We start from the raw sequence: 20357 nt of genomic DNA, 5'->3' as shown, positions 1-20357 counted from the left end.
AATAATAAAAGGTAGTGAGTGGTAAAAGTGTTTAATTAGTTTGCCTATTTAGTCTGTGAAATCAATTGAATGTAATCAATTTTTTTTTTTTTGACGATTAAAGGATGATGGATTGTAAACTTTGCAAAACTGAGTCAAGGAGAACGAGGCGAAGCATTAAAGAGAGAAACAGAAATAGAAGAAATAGGCATCTTACTCGGTATACCAGAAACAAAAAAAAAAATATCTTAATTATGAATAGAGAAGGAATGGTTATACAAAAATAAAGAGGAGAAGTTCTTCTATTCAATAACTGCTCCACTTGTGCCGATGTAGCAATATTAATCAAATTGGGAAACAAGATTTAGAGGACTACCGGATATTGTCTGTTGGTGTGTCTATATGTTTGTTTGGCATATATGTATATTTTTTTTTCAAATTCGGTGCTATATCTCCCCTACTAAAGCCGTAAGTCAACATGGTGGCTTTCACTTTGTTCTTTTAAAATTTTTATTTATTTATTTATTTATTTTACATGCTTACTTGAGTTTTATTCTATTTAGGCCTGGGGGAGGGGCAATATAAAAATTTCGGATAGGACTAATTGAGAAAGTGGAGTAAATGGGTATTGGGTTATTATGGTGCTCAATGGGTGAGGGGGAAAGTAAAGAGTACTACATACTTTTTTGTAGGTTGCTATTGTTCAACTGTAGCTGAATGAACAAAAGAAAGGCAAAAAAAAAATTAAAAAGTGGATTATTTTGTAAATGGTACATCTGCACTTTGGGTTGACTTGAAACAACAAAGTACAAAATTCAAAAGAGGGAAACCCCAATTAGTGTGCCATTCCTCATTTGTTCTCTCCGTTTCTTTCTAATTCTCTTTCTCTCTCCGTTTCTCGTCCAATTGGTTGCTGCTCGTGCCGATTGGGGCGGCATTGTAAATTGAAGCGAACGTTTTACCTTTGTTTTTTTTTTTTTACATTGTCCTACTCAATGCCTCAATTATTTTCTTTTGTTTTTTTCTCTATTAATTATTACTATACAATTTCCTCGTACAAAAATAAAGAGTGAGTGTGAGAGTGAGAACAAAATAATAAAATAATAAAAAACTATGTAACAAAACAATAGTGTGTGCCAATGGGTAAGGCATTGGTTTGTGTTGTTTTTCCTATTTCCCTTTTTCCCTTTTTCCTCCATTTTTTTATTTGAAATTTTTGACTCCATTTGGATAGGCTTTGCTGAGGCAAGGTAATTGAATTATATATAGAGTAATAACTCGTGTATAAGTAAGCCTTTTCAAATAAGAGAACTGAGAGATAAGAATAAAATTTTGTTCCTAGTCTTACCCCATAGTAAGCCTCTCTTTCCTCTTCCCCCTCCCAGGGTCTATACTCTTGACCCTTTACCCTTGAATTATATAGAGGGTGTCAAGGGTAAAGAAAAGAAAGAGAAGGAGAAGAGGTGATCAATCTATGACAGATTTTTTGAGGAAAAAAAAATAAAAAATTAATTTATTTTACATTTTATTTTTAAATAAATGTAAAATAATTAATTACCTCATTTGAGATTGTAGTGGGTATTACAGAGTGTAAATAATCTCTACCTTACATCGAGGTGGTGTGTATAATTGAAGAAGGGAAGAGGGAGAGTAGTCGAAAGAGATGGAGTCGAGAATGTTTTGGAACTGATCCAATCTGGAAAAACAAGATGTACATTGTGCTAATTTTTATTCTCTTTATGAAGTCTATATAGTACATGCGTCATACAAAACACAATAAGCTATAGCAGATGCATATAGACTTATAGAGATGTATAAAAAATTTTAGTTGCCTAATTAGGAAATGAAATTAGCATTGCTTATAGATTTTGTGCTACTTGTTTTATAATAAATAAAATAAATAAAATTAAATATAATATAATATTCAAGCAAGAGCCATTTAGTGCTGTCGACACATACACACATATATCCCTCATTTTTACTCCTCACTGTGTCAGTAGTATATTTATTTTATTTATTTTAATTTTATGATGAGAATTATAACTCCGCTAACGAACAAAAAAAAAAAAATGTGGCATAGTGAATGAGCCACTACTATGGTAGAAGGTTTTTGATGTTATCAATTGTAAGAGTGATTAGTCAATATTATGACCTAATTAGTCGTTGAGTTTATAAAGAGCTAGGGGGGTCATAAAGAAAACTGAACAAGATGAACCCCCTTGTTATTAGTTAATATAGCCTAATTACTTTATTACATTCCCAATTACTATACAAACAATAACTTAACCCCACAAAAAATGAGAAATATAGAAATCCTTGAAGAATAAAGTGCAACATCGAATTTGATGTCCAATAAAAAAAAAAGAAAAAAATAAATAAAAAAAAAATAAACTAAAAACCATTGATATCCTAACCAGTTTTTTCCCCGCCCCCTCATGATTGCCCCTCACTCTAATTAATTTAATCTACATTGGTAAGTAAAGAGAGAGAGAGAAATAAAAACTAGGACAAGAAAAATATCGAAAGAAAAAAAACCCTGTTTAATAATCCCTTTACCCCTCATGCCATACACTTTTCCCTCATCTATCTTTCTTTTTTTCTCGCTTTTAATTTTTAATAAACAGTGGATTATAGGAGATAAGTGGTTTGTCAATTGTTTTTAGCAGGAAAAGTAAAGGAATGGTTGCAAGACATGGTGGGGGTACGGAGGAGGTAAAAAGAAGTAAAGCGCAATTGAAATGTTAAAATTCTTCTAGCTAGACGATTGGTTTTTTACATTCTAGAATAGTGTTAACATTCTTGAAATGTTGGGGTAAGCAAACTATATACCCTTGTGCAATACCCTCTCTATATTTGTCCCTACTTTAATTATTATCATCTCCTTACTACTCCGAAAGATGAAACCCTCCAAAAAAAGAAAAAAGAAAGGAAAAGAAAAAAGGTAGTAATCGACAAATATAGTAAAATCAATAGGAGGAAGATCCCTTATTGTTTGTAATTGTTGGATTGTCCTAAGCTCTCTCGCACTCTCTCGAAGATGCTACACGATCTCTGTTGTCAGTGTGTAGTTTAAAAAAACCATTTGTATGCATGTAATTTAATACTGTAAAGAAAAGAAGAGAGAGAGAGAAAACCTTCCTATATAGTATTTTCTGATTTTTGACTAAACAGGCTAAGCTGTCTGCGGGGTATCTCTGTTTTTTTTTTTATTTTCTTCTATAAAAAAAACAAACATCTCTCTCATTACTTTTGTGTAATTTGATTTTTATATAGCAAATAAATTATATAGAGAATAGACTATAAGTTATTTTTCATGTCATGCAAAAATGAAGAAAATAATTGGACATTAGTTTTTTTTAATAAAACCAACTGGGAGGGTGTGGTATAATTAAAGTAGAATAAGTTTGTTTGTTTTTTTTCTGTAAGTATTGTGAGAGTATTAGTGTTGATGGCTGCCAAACGTTTGGTTAAAATAAATATTTTGTGGGGTAATCTAATAATAGCTTTTACACTATGACTTACTCTTCTATCACTGTGCTTACGTAATTCCTCTTTCCAATAGTTTTTCTCTCACTCTCTCTCCTTTTTCCACACTAAATTGCTGCATACACTTTTGAAGAGAAGAGAGTTAGAGTGAGGAATTAGACGAGGGGTTGAAAGAATTTGGTAAGAAGCAGATGAAGAAGTAGATGTCAAAAAATTGAAAATAAAAAAAAGGAAAAGAAGACAGAATGCAATCAGCACAGTTGACACCCTTCAATCACTTACTACATTCATTTTTTTTCTTTCATAAGGTGTGTGTGTGTTCTGTTGGTCTCAAAGTCTCACATCAAAACATAGTGTAAATTTCATGCTTAATCTTAATCCTCTTCCTCTTTTTCCTCCTCCTTCATCCCTATTCTTATTTTGGTGTCTTTGTCTTTGTCTTCGTCTTTGTATTGCTCTCTTCTTAATTTGACAACTGTTTCTTAAAGTGGTACAATAACACAATATAGTATACTGTTATAGTGTAGTTAAAGTTAAACAATCAATATAGGTAAAACGTTTCTCTTCATCTCTCTATTGTCCAGTTTCAAAGAAAGTTGACTAAATTGGCAACCATCCCTTTTTCCCCCATTACAAAAAAAAGTACAAAACAATATAAAGAACTTTTCTTAACCAATACTTCACCTTAACCTTACCAAAAATAAAAAAAGTACATGGCAAAACAAATACAAACAGAAGAACAGAAAAAGAAGAAGAAGGAAGAAGGAGAAGGATGGTGCTACTCAAGATAATCATATGTGCTGCTTTCAATATTTACGTCACTGATTCTGCGTCCTCCACTTTCACCTTTTATCTTCTCTCATTCGTATCCCCCACCCTAACCTATCAATAAACAACTCACCTATTTTTATATATATATACTGTCGACTCTTTATTTATAAAAGAAAAAAAAAAAAAAAAAAATAGAAAAGTATAGCTATAAACTAATTTGTTGGGGATTGCCCCTCATATTTACTCCTCACTTCTAACCCTCAAAATCACAAAATCTCCGCATCTAACACTAAACAGAAAAAAATTGTTAAAATAAAAAAAAAACGTTTTATAAATAGTTAAACACAAACCATTTGTATAATAAAGCAATATGCATTAGAGGTTATAAATTATATCTTTTAGTCTTTCTAAATATATAAGAAGCTAAGCATTAGAATGATGGAATAAGACTCTCTCTTTTCTCTATTTTACTCCACCTTCCTAATTAGGCCTAAAGTGACTAATTAGTCACATGTTTTTTTTATTTCTTGTATATTTATCTAGCTAAAAGCATTATAGTACATTCAACATTTGCTCTTTTGTAAACCATGCATTGATGCTTTGCCTCTTAAATATATTATAATATATATTTCATTTTTATTCCCACTCTGCTCAGCATCTTCTTTCTTTCTTTCTTTCTTTCCCTCAGAACAAAAACTACAACAATAGCAATCTCTTTTAATACAACTTGAGAACTGAGGGGTAACATTGTTCCTGTAAATGACCAACCCACAAGTAAAAGAGTGTTTCTCACTGTTTACTACTTATTCATTCTGAAACAGATTGCTACTTCTTATCCACCCCCCCTCCCTTTTTTTTTCTTTTAAAAGTTGGTGGAGAGAGTGAGAGATAACGCTAGAATGTAGAATCTGTATCTTTCAAAACATTATGCACAAATCGACAATAATAAAGAGAGTAGAATTGTAAATATATGGTGTTCAAGTTGTTTGACAATAAGAGTCTAGAATTGAGAATACTTTACACAATGATGTTACATTTTTTCTTTACAAGATAAAAAACGAACAAATCTGGAACGATTCGGAGTAAATGTAGAATAGCGGAGAGATGAGATGAGGTTTTTGGACTCATGTAAAGATTGTTGACTCAAGGTTGAGAGACACCAATAGATATATTTTTGTGTAGCTGACACATACAGTTACACAGAGACAAAGACGGTGACAGTGACAGTGACAGACGCGTCTGTTAAAAGCAAGTGAATAAAAAAATAAAATTAAAGAGAGAAATAAAAAATGGGAATACACAAAAAAAATCTTTACAACTGTTTTGAAATTAAGGCAAAAAATGGACAACATATTTCACAACAAAAACAATTACTAAAAGTATAAGAAGAAGAACAAGAACAACAAAAATTTTCTGTTGGTCTTTCCAACACAACATTTCCATAAAATATTACCATCACCCAATCACCACTTGATTATTTAACCAAAAAAAAAATGTAACAATAACAAAAGAAAGGGAGAATTTATAAAAAAACCACATTCTTGTTGCCAAATTCTCTACTTATCATTTATTTCATACAATTGTTGAAGGTCGTAATCTTCTTCAATCAGTACATGAACAACAGTTCTGCAGCGAGGTATCATAACGTCTAAAAGCCGGCTTAACGAGGGGCATCCTTGTCTTTTTCTTTCTCTCTTCCTCTCCCCCCCCCTCTCAAAAAAAATAAAGGAAATCTCGATGGAGGGGCAATATCATTCGAGTCCAGTTGGATTTTTAACAACATTTGTGGGAAAAAAAAAAAGAAAAAAAGAAAAAAAGAAAAAAAAAAAAGGAACTGTGTCTCGTAGTCAATATCTATAAATCTATATGCACAACTGCTTAGTGACTCTTGGACTCTCTATAGTGTGCAATATATACTACGGCCTAATTAGGAAAGCTAATTGGTAAACATTTGCTTTTTGCTGTCTCTCTCTCCTTTTTTGTGTACTTATGTTTTGTCTTTTTGTGTTATTACGTAATATGATATATTCTTCGTTTTTGTGTTTAATTATATGCATATTTGTATATATATGAAAAAGCAGTTTGTGCAACTACATAGGTTGAGAGAACAAAAGAGGGTCTGCCATCCAACAATATCTCTTTTCTTTGGTTTTTTTTCAAATTTAGTCTATTCTTTAAATGGCATTGAGGACAATAGTATAAAAATTTTGTTGATTAAATGATAGAGAGAGAGAGAGAAAAAAAAACTTATCAAGATTGGACTAAGAACGAGTCAAATGGACATTAATGTCCTTTTGAGTCAACCTATAGTCATTGTAATCGAACAAGTTTTTCACACTTGTTAAATTAATTGTTATCATTGTTGTTGTTGTTGTTGGCGATGTTTACTTTCTTTCTTCTTTAACGGTTACCATACATACATGAATGCTTAGAAGAATGCATCGTTTGACCTTTTGAACAACAAAAAAAACTAAAAAAAAGAACAAAAAAAACTAATAAAGAAGATCACAATAGAGCTATGGTATTTTTTATATCAAAAAAGTGGGGCAATTGACGAAAACATAATAAAATTTACTGCTTTCTTTCTTCTTTTCTTTTCTGCCATTCCTCCGGGAATAATGAACTACACAAGTATGTTAATTGTTAAATTCCCGAGAAGTATAAACCCTATAAACAAATAGTTTTTTTTTTTCCGCAAACGTTTACTTCAAACTATTTGATAATTCGAGAGTTAGCTTGTAATTTGTATAAGACAAAAAAATTTAAGAAGAAGAAGTAAGAAAGAGAAATTTAGCACTGTCAAAACAGCTTATATAATATACATTAAGGAGGTGTATTATGAGACAAAGGCGGTGAGGGATAAAATAAAAAGGAGGAAAGGGGGGGTGATGAGTATTGGAAAAGAACTACTTGAGTTTTTCAGTTTTAATAAAAAGGATACGGCACAAACTTTACCCCACATAAAAAAGGGTCAAGAAAAGAAAGAAGAAAAATGCAAATTAACCTACTGCTTGATTGTCCATAACCTCTATAATTTTATATACATTTTTTGTATATTTGTTTCATGTCTATTTTTATTTCTTTAATTTTTTTTAATCTCGAGGTTTCCTAGTGTTAGCCATGTCGAGATTTCACTTTTTGCCCCACCAATTTACTAAAACTGCAAGTACAATTGCAAATGGATCAAAACAAATAAAGAGTACTTTGTTCATAGCATATTGCAACTGCTGAATACACTTTTTGAAAACACCTTAAAATTCATGGGGGTTTTTTCTTGCAAAAGTATTGCCCCACATTCAAAGTTTCTGTTTCTGAAAAAAAAAAAGAAAGATTCTCTGTCCCTCCCACGTTACTATAACATCATTATTGCAGCCGAGGTTCTATCTGTCAAAAAGAATAATTATAAAATATGAGGAAAATACTTAAAGCAACAACCACTAACCTTTAAGAAAAGAATATCCTTCATATATATATATATATATATATATATATATATATATGTCATTCTCCACATTTAAGGATATCCGTTTTTCTTTTTTTTTCATCATTTTGCTAGATACGCAGTAATTGAACAAGCATAAAATGCAACAAAGAATCTTGTTCCAAAACTCCAAATTTTGAAAAAACCCCTAGAGGATCAAACCATGATTTGTGGTTTTCTTAAAAAAAAACACTTTCCAGTATACGCTGGCTTCACTTTTACCTCGGGTACAATCTTAAACTCCAGAAGGAAAAAAAAAAACATTGTAATAGAAATTTCAACATGGTATGTTATAAGAATAATCCTTTAACTGGTTGGTGTTGATAATGAACCAAAAAAGGACATGATCCCTTTTGAAAAATGAAAATGAAAATTTGTACACTGATCACTTCTCTCTTTTCTCCATTTCTTGTTTCTCTTGTATCATTTTTTGCTGCTTCTTCCAGATCCTTTCCTTTGCCTCAGGAGTCAAATCCAACGATGTAGTGTCCAACACCGTCATTTTCAAAGGGATCTTTTCGCGCTGTCTTCTCTCGACTTCTTCAGGGGAATGTGGCTCATATTTGATGAATTGAAAGTCTGAGCCTGCTTTGTAAGTAAGGTACCCTCCCAAGAGAACAGCTATGGTTCCAATAAGAAACTTGTGCGTCATAGGTGCACCTTGTGGTTGAGCCATATTGGGTGCCATCTCGTATTATTACTATGTGTATAATATAAAGTGTGAAGCTAATGAGGTTAAGGTTATTTTTTTTTACAGGGGAAAATTTTTTGGAAATTCAATATCAAATTGTAGAATTTCATGGGGAAAGATGAGATGGTTGAAAGAAAGTTCTAGTGATTCCACAACACACATACACATAGAGTGAGAAACTAAAAGAGAAACAGAGACGGAGACAATTTGTCGGTGTAAAGTTTTCGTCAAAACTCACACGACCCTTGAGAACTTTATAGTGTGCTGACTTTGCTGATTGACTCCTTGGCTGCCTTCCCCTCCCACTTACTCTCTGTCTCCATTAACTCGCACTTGAATCAGGAACAAAGTATTTTTAGGCCTCTTTTTTTTTACTTAAACACTCACTCATAAAAAGAAAAAGCCACACTCAGAACCATTCAAGTATTCCGGTTTTTCTTTTTTATAATTTTTTTTTTAAATTTTTTTTTTTCGTTTGCGGCGGAGAATAACAGTTTTGAATATATATATATATATACACACACATTCTATACACCTTCAGCATTTAGTCTCATTAACTCGCTACATTTCATAATCACAAACAGATCAAGGGCGATTTTGAATACCAGGATTGATAACACCTTTCTTGCTTCTCCCCTTTTTAACCCCTTTTTAACCCCGATTCCACCCAATTCCACCCCAATTTCCTTTATATTCATACTCAATAGTGATGGCTGCGCTTCCCAAGAGAATTCTTAAAGAGACCGAACGATTAGTAAGCGACCCTGTGCCAGGTATCACTGCTACTCCATCTGAGGACAATCTCCGTTATTTTGAAGTTACAATCGATGGCCCTAGTCAATCACCCTATGCAGATGGTGTATTCCAATTAGAGCTCTATTTGCCTGATGATTACCCAATGTGTGCACCAAAAGTGCGGTTTTTGACCAAGATTTACCATCCAAATATAGATAAGTTGGGACGTATTTGTCTTGATGTTCTTAAGGATAATTGGTCGCCCGCATTACAGATTAGAACTATATTGTTGAGTATACAAGCTCTCTTGGGTGCACCCAACCCAGATGATCCTTTGGCGAATGACGTAGCAGAAGACTGGAAGAAGGATGAAAAGAAGGCAGTCGAGGTTGCTAGAGAATGGACTCAGAAATATGCTACAAAGAAGGAATAGAATATGGAGTAAGAGACTAGAGGATTAGGAAAGTTTTTGTATTTTCGATAAATGAAGAAGAAAAAGAAGAAGAAGAAGAAGAAGAAGAGTAAAGAGCAGAGAGCAGTGAGAGCGAGATTGAGAGAAGAAGTCTGAAATACTAATGATTGCGAAGTTCTAATTCAAAAAAAATAAAGATCTTTGGTGACTAAGCATTAATAATGGATAATGCAAATGCTTTATTTATAGCATTTGAAGAGAGCATTCATGTTTTTTTTTTACTCAAATGAGGTTGTCCTTTTTCATTGTTTTTATTTTTGTATTAGAGGAGAGAATATCGAAATGAATAAAGAAGAAGGCACTTGAATTGTTTGGGGAAACATCAAGGATAAGATAGTATGGTGGATAGTGAAACGAGGAGATCGTGTAGAGTATAAGATAAAATCGGCAGCAACGAGTTTTGGCTTTTGGCTAGTCTATATTTAGAAGTTAAGAATGAGTAAAGGTAGAGCAAAGGGAGTTTAATATACATCATTTTTACAGTTTTGTATAGTTAAATTTCTCTTATTTTTTTTCTCTTTTTTTTTATGACAGAGTAGTGGCGTTGTTTTGATACTGTAAAGTTGGTACAGAATATTGGAGCTTTAAACTTGGTAGTGGTTGGTATTCCATCGTATTCAAGTATTTGTTTCTGCTTTTCCTGCTTCTGTTTCTTCCCTTTCTCACATATCCCTTTCTTTTCAGTTAGTTTTATGACAACTGTGAAATTTAAAAATTGAAGTTGTTACTTTTTGATAATAATTGATTAAGGAAATAAAGTGCGACGAAAACATAGTGATAACAAGATAAAGTAGGGAAACGAAACAAGCAAGCAAGCTAAAGAATGGTAGCCACGTATTAGTATATGTATATACTTATCTACACGCGTTTCTGTAGATGTTGGATAGCGGCTATTTAAACTAGTATTTTGATTCACATCAATTCTTATAAGTCCTGGCTGATAATTTGTCTCGTAAATCTAACAATAATAAATTGATTTTCAGATTAGATCTTGCAAAATAAGAAAAGAGGAAGAAGATAACATTGAAGAAGAAGAAGAATAAATAAAATAAAATAACGCGCTCGTTCAAAAATCAGTCAATCAATCAAACAGTGAGTCAATAATTTCTTTAAATTTTCGTGTATTTGTGTCTCTTCAACCACCCTTTAATTTAAACACTGTGAATAGGAGTACCAAAGAGAGAGAGGGAGGGGGAGAGGAAGAAAATTGTGTCTATGTAGTAATGAGACATATCACTAATTCAACATTGATTTGAATATTACAAAACAAAATATAACTGATTAAAGTGGTTTTTAAAGTGGTACCATAGTGTACAGAACAGAAATGAGGAGAGAATGAAAATAAGAGAACAAAAAAGTTCATGAATGTTTTGAAAATGTGCTTTATCCTTTATTCCTTGTCTTCCCTCATATATAGCTTTCTTTTCTTTCTTTGCCTATGGCGGTATCACCGATTGGTTGTTGTTGTTGTTATTGTTGTTGAGGTGTATACGTATATACTTATTTCGCATCGGAATCAGAACTGAAAAGTAAAAAAAATGAATAAAAAATTGAAAATTTACAGAGACAATATGTCCATTTACTGGCTTGACTGTTAATGCGAGGGTGCACCATAACCAAGCAAGTTAAGCTCACTCGTTTTTCAAGTTCTAGTTTCTGGTTGCATTTTCTTTTCTTTTCTTTTCGCTCAAGATATGTTCCATTTTGTATTTTTTTTTTAGAAAGTGAAACGGGGAGGAGGAGGGGGACAGAGAGAGAAGTGCAGGTAAGAACAATTCTGGTATCATTGTTGGATTAAAGGAAAAAGGAATAAGGCATTAGTGATGTACTGGCGGTTACAAGTGGTTATGAAAAAAAGAGGAAGGAGGTAGAGGTAGAGGTAGAGGTGGAGGTGGATCCAGAAGAATCTTATAAAAACTTGTCAACTTCAATTGTTCTTTCATCATATTGGCTCTTTTTCTCAATACAGTACCCCGTTATATCCAACAAGAGACGATGATGACGTACAAAACTGTTGTACATATTCTGTCTCCTTACTATCTCTTCTCTTTTTGTATTCGTTTGTAATTATCCTTTTTTTTTATCAATTTTTATTTTTTATTTTTTTTTCAATTTTTATTTTTTTTTCAAGTATTTTGGCATTTTTAGACTTTAGTGAAAGCCACGATATTTTTAGCATCTCCCTCTCCTTTTGAAGGACAAAAAAAACAAAGGAGAGGTCTGAAAATACTGGAAAGCGGGTCCCGTACTTTTGAAGTACCTGAGAAATTAGAGGAAGTTACCCGTGAGTTGTAAACTCTTGAAATCAATTGCTCTTTTCTCTAGATCAAAAAGTTGGTCATCAAAAAGTAAAAGTGTACCTCTATATATCCAGGTATGTTTTAGAGCAAGTGGTATGTTGAAGCTCTTATTACATTGCTCTTAATACCCTCGTGTTCAGCTCTTCCTGTTCTTCCATGTTAATGCCGATATTGAAGCCGAATATCAGAATTTTTAGATCCGTTTCCCGCACTCTTCGTGATTTTTCTTTATTTAAAATTTAAAATTTATATAAAATTTTGTAATCTGGCTATTTTCTTCAGCATTTAAATAAATAAAAAAATTAAAAAAAAAAACAATATGCAAAATATAGTACAATAGGCAAAGGAAAAAAAAAAAAGTATAACCACCAATGAGTAAAATTACTAATGCAAATCATAATGTATTTACTTGCCATTTTCTTCTTCCCTTTTCTTCTACCCTTTTTCTTCCCTCTTCTTCTTCCCTCTTCTTCTTCCCTCTTATTCTTCCCTCTTATTCTTCTTCTCTTATTTTTTCAATATATACCCCTTTGTTGAATCAGGATATTTATAGAGAAATAGTGAAAGAGACAGGCAAGTGACCTTTGACCATTGAGCGGTGTGCATTTTATCACCTAAATCAATAAACCCACCAAACACTGTCCTCGAATTTCTTTTGTTAAACCTTTATTGTTTTTTATTTTTTTTTGGTCATTTATTTGAGTGTCCCTTTATACCACATCATTCACCAATTCATCACGGTTCCACACAGCTGAGCCAAATTTTCTTTTTTTTCCCCTTTGTTATTGAATATCTTCCCATAACATCTGCATACTTTTGTAATACCAGATTTAACACGAAAGTACGCGATCGGTATAAAAATAAAGAGACGAAGAAAGAAGGAGAAAGAAAGAAAAAGCAAAAACAAACGAGGGGGGAAATTAAAGAATCCTGGATCTATAAAGTTATAGAATTATTGTAGCACTACCACTGCTACTTATACTCCCACTACTGGTATCTATAAAATCACCAATATCAATATGCCTAGTCCGGGTAAACAGAGATCGCTATCGCAAAGGTCTCAACAAGAACACCACGAACAGAGGAGTCCATTCAGCGACCCCAACGAGTCATTTGACACCTCCTCCATTCTACAATCACCATTGGAATCACATTTCGGTCATCAGAATCCAAATAATCAACGAAATGTTTCGTTTGAAGGAAGATCCGGACCACACGGAATAGACCAAGTATACTCGGATGACTCCATGCCACCAACTCCACAACTCAACACAGACGGATTCGAAGGTACCAGAACCTCTTCGTTGAGATTCCAATTACCTGGTGACAACAACAACAACAACAACAATGGTAACAGTAACATCACCACAAATAATGCTTCAGCAAATGTACATACACCGCCAACATCGGCATCTTCATCCTCCACATTACGGCCAGGTGACCATGATGCTACCAGGTCGCCATTCTTTGACGATGTCATCTTGGAGGATGAAGTTTACCAAAAACCAAAAATGCCCGAAGATTCGGAAATGACAAAGGAGTTTGGAAGCGAAGAAGATGTTTCAACAAAGAGACATAGATGGGGAACAAAGAGAGATAAAGACGGAAGGAAAAAGAAGGAGAATGTAAGCCGGTCCAAAACATTGAAACGCATACTACATCCACACCATAACCACCACAGTAACAGTAACAACAGTAACAACAATAACAACCACGATAAGGAACACCGACTGTTAAAAGGGAGATTACAATCAATTAGAAAACCAAACACACACTCTGTTGACTTTCCCGAATTGCACCACAGAGACTCTGACTCTGAAGAAAATTTCGATCCCGAGGCTAACGATGTAAAGAATAGGAAAAGAGAAAAGAGAGTAGTGGTATTCAACAGAGATTTGCCGGTGGAGTATAGAGATCCAGAAACTGGTAAACCCACCACTGATTACCCAAGAAACAAGATTAGAACTACAAAGTACACACCATTAACCTTTTTGCCCAAGAATATCTGGAACCAATTCTTCCACAATATTGCCAACATCTATTTCCTCGCATTGATCATCTTGGGTGCCTTTGAAATATTTGGTGTGCCTTCTCCAGTGCTTGCTGCTGTGCCATTGATTGTTATTGTTATCATCACTGCAATCAAGGATGCCATTGAGGACTCGCGAAGGACTATTACCGATTTGGAAGTCAATAACCAATACACACATATTTTGGAACAAGTCGACCAAGATTCATCGGGTTACCAATACGAAAATAGAAATGTTAATGACGAAAAAATCTCACTTTGGAGAAGATTCAAAAAATGGAACACAAGACTCATGATCAAATTCTGGGGTGCGTCAAAGAGGAATTTGACCAAGGAAGGAAGAGCAAATAAGATGAGGGAAAAATACAACAAAAAGAATGGTATCATTCCAGAAGATGAAAACCAAGGACGGAAATCATTTGAAAGCGATTTCGCATCTCCAAGAAACTCGATGGAGTCTTCAAACCCATTCGGCGATAATGCTAATAACACAACAGGTGAAATGATGCGCAAATCATTTCAACAACAAAGAAGAGCTAGCCATCATTATGAGCCAAAGACTTTAAAATTTGTAAAGAAGTATTGGAAAGATGTTCGTGTGGGGGATGTGCTTCGTATATACAATAACGAAGAAATCCCAGCCGATATCGTTGTTTTGTCTACAAGTGATGAAGATAATTGTTGTTTTGTTGAAACCAAGAACCTCGATGGTGAAACTAATTTGAAAGTTAAACAGTCAATGAAATATTCTTCAGTAAATCAAAAGATACACAAGGCAGATGATATGATGGATATGTCATTCCAAGTCGACTCTGAAGGACCACACGCAAACCTTTACTCGTACGAAGGAAATCTCAAGTATACCGCTAGAAATGGAGAAGAGTATCAGGAACCAGTCACGATCAACAACTTGTTACTTCGTGGGTGCTCGTTGAGAAACACCAAATGGGTCGTTGGTGTTGTTGTGTTTACTGGTGACGATACCAAGATTATGCTCAATGCTGGAGTCACCCCTACAAAGCAATCAAGAATGTCGAGGGAATTGAATTACTATGTCCTTCTCAACTTTTTGTTACTTTTCGTCATTTGTTTCATATCGGGTTTAGTTAATGGATTGTATTATAGAAAAACTGGAACTTCAAGGGATTACTTTGAGTTTGGTACAATTGCTGGGTCGCCATCCGTTAATGGTCTTGTTGGCTTTTTTGTTGCATTGATCTTGTACCAGTCGTTGGTACCCATTTCACTTTACATCACTATTGAAATTATCAAAACAGCACAAGCTTTTTTTATATACTCTGACGTTGGAATGTATTATCCAAACTTGGATTTCCCTTGCACACCCAAATCATGGTCCATTAGTGATGACTTGGGACAAATTGAGTATATTTTTAGTGACAAAACTGGTACATTAACGCAGAATGTGATGGAATTTAAAAAGTGTACTATCAATGGAGTTAGCTATGGCCGTGCATATACTGAGGCGCTTGCGGGTTTAAGAAAGCGTTTGGGAATCGATGTTGAAGCCGAAGCAGCACATGAACGACAAATGATTGCTCAGGATAAGGAAGATATGATTGTTAAATTGAGACAAGTGTTGAAGAATACAGTTTACGATGATGAAATCACATTTGTTTCTTCAAAGTTTATTGATGACTTATTGGGACAAAGTGGAGAAGAACAAAAGGAAGCAGATTATCATTTCATGCTTGCATTGGCATTATGCCACTCAGTCTTGACTGAACAAAGTAATAAGAATCCACATAAATTAGTGTTGAAGGCACAGTCGCCGGATGAAGCTGCACTTGTGGGTACGGCAAGATCTTTGGGTTTCAATTTCAAAGGAACAACTAAAAAAGGTTTTCTTGTTGATGAACATGGTGTGACAAAAGAATATCAAGTGCTTAATACATTGGAATTCAACTCTACAAGAAAGAGAATGAGTACAATTATCAAGATTCCTGCTGAACCTGAGCCCAAGGCATTGTTAATTTGTAAAGGTGCGGACTCTATTATTTATGATAGATTGTCCAAGACTGATAACGACCCCAATTTGCTTGAGTCTACGGCTAGACACCTTGAGGAGTATGCCACTGAAGGTTTAAGAACATTGTGTATTGCTGAGAGAGAGTTGACATGGAGTCAATATACTGAATGGAACAAGAGACATCAGCAAGCAGCCTCGTCGTTGGAGGATAGAGAAGGGAAGATGGAAGCAGTTGCTGATTCTATAGAGCGAGAATTGGTTTTGCTTGGAGGTACTGCTATTGAAGATAGGTTGCAAGATGGTGTTCCTGATGCAATTTCGCTTTTGGCAGATGCGGGAATCAAGTTGTGGGTCTTGACTGGTGACAAGGTTGAAACGGCAATCAATATTGGGTTTTCGTGTAATCTTTTGGGGAATGATATGGAGTTGCTTGTTATCAAAACAGCATATAGTGCCGAGGATACTGAAAAGATGGGTGGTTTAGATCTTGGGTTTGGTAATGGTGAGGCACAGATTATTGATACTGTGATTTCTTACTATTTACAACATCATTTTGGTATGGAAGGTTCGTTTGAGGAGATTGAAGCTGCAACTGGCGACCATTCCACTCCTGACCCTAGATTTGGTGTTGTTATTGATGGTGATGCTTTGAAATTGGCGTTGCTCAACCCTAATACCAAGAGGAAATTTCTTTTGCTCTGTAAAAAGTGTCGTGCTGTCTTGTGTTGTCGTGTTTCGCCTGCTCAAAAAGCAGCTGTTGTTAAATTGGTCAAGGATACTTTGGACGTGATGACCTTGGCGATTGGTGATGGGTCTAATGATGTTGCGATGATCCAAGCAGCAGATGTTGGTGTTGGTATTGCTGGTGAAGAAGGTAGACAGGCTGTGATGTCTTCTGATTATGCGTTTGGTCAATTTAGGTTTCTTGCGAGGTTGTTATTGACACATGGAAGATGGTCGTACAAGAGGTTTAGTGAAATGATTCCGTCTTTTTTTTACAAGAACATTATTTTCAATATTGCATTGTTTTGGTATGGTATCTATTGTGACTTTGATGGTACTTATTTGTTTGAGTTTACCTATCTTATGTTTTACAATTTGGCATTTACTTCTTTGCCGGTGATCTTTTTGGGTATATTTGACCAGGATGTTAGTGCCAAGGTCTCGCTTCTTGTTCCACAATTGTATCGTTCGGGTATTTTGCGCAGTGAGATGAGTGATTTGAAGTTTTACTGGTATTGTCTTGATGGGATTTATCAGAGTGCTATCTCGTTCTTTTTCCCATATTTGATGTATATGGTTGCGTTTCCCAATATGAATGGTAGGCCTGTTGACCATAGGTTTTGGGTTGGTGTTCCGGTTACTGTTATTGCATGCACGAGTTGTAACTTGTACATTTTGTTTCATCAGCAACGATGGGATTGGCTAAGCTCCTTGATTATAGCCATTAGTATTTTGATTGTGTTTATATGGACGGGTATTTGGTCGTCTTCAGAGTATTCTTCAACGCAATTCTACAAGGCTGCTGCCGAAGTGTTTGGTATGACATCGTTTTGGGCGTGCATATTCATTGGTATCATTATATGTCTTTTGCCAAGGTTCTTTTATGATATTTTGCAAAAAGCGTATCGACCCAAGGATGTTGATATCATTAGAGAGTGTGTTTTACGTGGAGATTTCGATGCTTATCCCGATACGTATGATCCTACTGACCCCAATAGGCCCAAGATTAGTTCTTATTCGAGTGGTGTTGTAAATCGGATCAGTATGGATCGTCAGGATAGTAGAGAGCGCAGAGCCAATGGAACTGGAACTGGAACTGGAACTGGAACTGGAACCAATTCGCCAGGTTCGTCAACAGAAAATATAGTTGACGAGAGGATAGATGAAGTGGCATATTTGCCACCAACACCGCCACCGGGCGTTGTGGCCAAGATGAAGAAGAAGTCGAGGTCTTTTTTTTCACATATGAACAATTCTGATGTGAGTACGGAGACTATTGCGATGGATGATTTCAATCAGGACAGAAGAAGAATATCGATGATTAGTGAACGTAATAGAGTCAGACTGGGACCTATATAGATTATAGAGAGAGTGAGAGAGTGAGAAGAAGAAGAAGAGAAGCCAGAGGGGGTGTGAGTAAGGGTAAATGCAAAAGGAAAAACAAAAGAGTATGGAAGAGAATACAATGAGCAATGAGTTATGTTTTCTTTATTTTTTCATTTCCATTTTCCACTTTTCATTTTTCACTTTTCTTGAACCGTTTTCAACCTGCTCCACTTATTCCTGTTCTTTTTTTTCTTATATATATAAAGATGAAGTGGGGAGGAGGGGAAACCAAAAAAGTAGTAAAATGTACAATATTTCAGATTTAGATGAAATGGTGTGTTGTAGAATTGGATGATTTCTAAAGTATTTGTGCCATCACTAATAAAGTGCCAGTAGCTATGGTAAATCAGGAATGAGGAAAGGGGCTTTCAAAAAATAAATCATTATGTGAATAGATAAGTAAAAAGAAAGAGAATAATACAGAGGAGCATATGAAATCTACAATTGTAGAAAGAGTTAGATGCACGCGACAAGAGGGACCTGTACTAAAGTTGATTATTCCACACCAAGTGTGAAAAAAAAGGTAGAGAAGAAATAAATAAATAAAAAAAAAATAAGGTAAGAAATTTCCATCTAAATCTCCGAAGGGGCTTCTCTTTGCATTGGAAAATTGAAAAAATTGAAAAAAAAAAAAAACTGTTGAAATAGTCGAAGATTACAAATATGTGCTGGAGAGACAATAACAACAGGATGCATTTGTAATACTAAAAGAAGTAAAAAGAAGAAGAGAAAGAGAGCGTGTGTTTGTGTGTGTATGTGTGTATCTCGATACCGTATGCAAGTACATGCGTTGGAGATATACATGAAGAGCGGATTCTCGTTTCTTTTCTTTTCTTTTGGTTTGTCTTGTCCTTTCGATTACTGGAAGCTTCTTTGTAAAATTGTACAAAAAAAAAGCATTTAATCACTGACTAAACAACTTGGGTGAATATGCAATACCAATTACAAAACTGGACAGAGGAGTGACAGGTTGAGTGGGTGTGTGTGTTATAAAATAAAACTATATCTCTAATTATCTACTCTCTAGTGGTTATGGTTGAAAGAAGTGTATGTGTGTGTGAAATGTATGGATGTATGGGTGGATGGATGGATAGGTGGGTGGGTGGCGGCTAGAAAAGTTCGTGACGCGTCCTGATTTGACCGATTTGGGGGTAGCAGTCGGCCCAAAAAAGGAAAGAGATTTTAAAGAGAGAAACAGAGAGAGACAGAAATAACGCTTTGAATTGGTAGTGCGGAATTTATTTTTTATTTCTTTTTTCTTTTTCTTCTTTTCTCTTTTCTCTTTTCTTTATTATTATTTCTTTTTCTGGCCCTTTTTGAAATTGAAATCGCCCAATTACTGTGGCACAAAATCAAGTGGGGGAGGAAAAAGAAAAGGAAAGGGTTATTGGATTGGAGTTATAAGCTTAGTCTTGTAAACTGATGGCTACACTATATTGCTAAACGAGACGGATGAGGAAGTAAGGGAAAGGTAGGAGATACTTGGCATAGCTTTTAGTAAGCTATGAGGAATATTGGAAGTTAAACCTAAGCAAAAGAGGGTGTGAACCTAGCAGTTGTTAAAGTGTGTCGTGTGTCGTGTGTCGTGTATTGCGTGTCGTGTGTTAACAACAATCGTTAACTTTTGTGACACTCTATTTGTAACACCTCTCATCATCCAATCAAAATGCGTCTTTCTCGGCATAAAAAAAAAAAAAAGAACTGTACTAACTGTACTTTTTTTTTTCTTTTTTTTCTTTTTGCTGTGTGTTGGCGTTGTTCCAATTTGTCTTTGTTTGCAGTTGCCAATTTTTCACTTACTCAAAAGAAAAAAAAAAATACAAAGAAAAAATCCCTTTTCCGTAAAACACCGCGAATTTTATATACAAATTGATCCCGTGTTGAGCGTGTACTTTGGCTAAAAAAGTAAAGGTAGTAGTAGTAGTAATAATAATAATAGTAATAAATTTAATTTAATTAATTTAATTCAATAATTAAAAATAAAAAAATAAAAAAATTAAAAGAGAAGTAGGATATAGGGAAGAAGAGTCTAGGGGGTGTAGGATAAAGAGAAAGAGCCACATTAATTTGAAGAGAGTAGAAGTCAGATGCCATCGAGATCATATGTATTTTGAAGTAGCTAGGACCTAGAACTAACAAAAGATAATACGATTCAAAGTGCTCGTTCAAGTGATGATACAGTTCTTTGTAATTGTTTACTAGAGTAATGTTGATATGGAACAGTTGACTGAGTCTATATGAAACTAAGCACTCACTAGTAACAATACTAAAAAATAATAATAAAAAATAAAAAAATAAAAAAATAAATAAAAAAAAT

The 20357-nt window shown here is 34.4% G+C and overlaps 3 protein-coding genes across 3 annotated transcripts; 2 read left to right on the top strand and 1 right to left on the bottom strand. All coding sequences in view use genetic code 12, as the record gives it.

Moving 5' to 3' along the window:
- Positions 1–8102: 8102 nt before the first annotated feature.
- Positions 8103–8405, bottom strand: PVL30_004559 (uncharacterized protein; the record flags this gene model as incomplete). Its single annotated transcript, XM_001524649.1, has 1 exon — positions 8103–8405. One exon carries the CDS (start codon positions 8403–8405, stop codon positions 8103–8105), a length of 303 nt encoding a protein of 100 aa, XP_001524699.1.
- A 712-nt stretch (positions 8406–9117) lies between these two features.
- Positions 9118–9576, top strand: UBC13 (Ubiquitin-conjugating enzyme 13; the record flags this gene model as incomplete). Its single annotated transcript, XM_001524648.1, has 1 exon — positions 9118–9576. One exon carries the CDS (start codon positions 9118–9120, stop codon positions 9574–9576), a length of 459 nt encoding a protein of 152 aa, XP_001524698.1.
- A 3358-nt stretch (positions 9577–12934) lies between these two features.
- DNF1 (phospholipid transporting ATPase) lies at positions 12935–18013 on the top strand (the record flags this gene model as incomplete). The annotated part of the gene is made up of 1 exon (XM_001524647.2): positions 12935–18013. The coding sequence occupies one exon, from the start codon at positions 12935–12937 to the stop codon at positions 18011–18013; it is 5079 nt and encodes a 1692-aa protein (XP_001524697.2).
- Positions 18014–20357: the final 2344 nt, after the last annotated feature.

This window comes from Lodderomyces elongisporus, chromosome 6, assembly GCF_030384665.1.
Source record: "Lodderomyces elongisporus chromosome 6, complete sequence".
Taxonomy (NCBI): domain Eukaryota; kingdom Fungi; phylum Ascomycota; class Pichiomycetes; order Serinales; family Debaryomycetaceae; genus Lodderomyces; species Lodderomyces elongisporus.
Note: the sequence above shows the minus strand (reverse complement) of the source record. Positions and strands in the feature narration are given on the sequence as shown.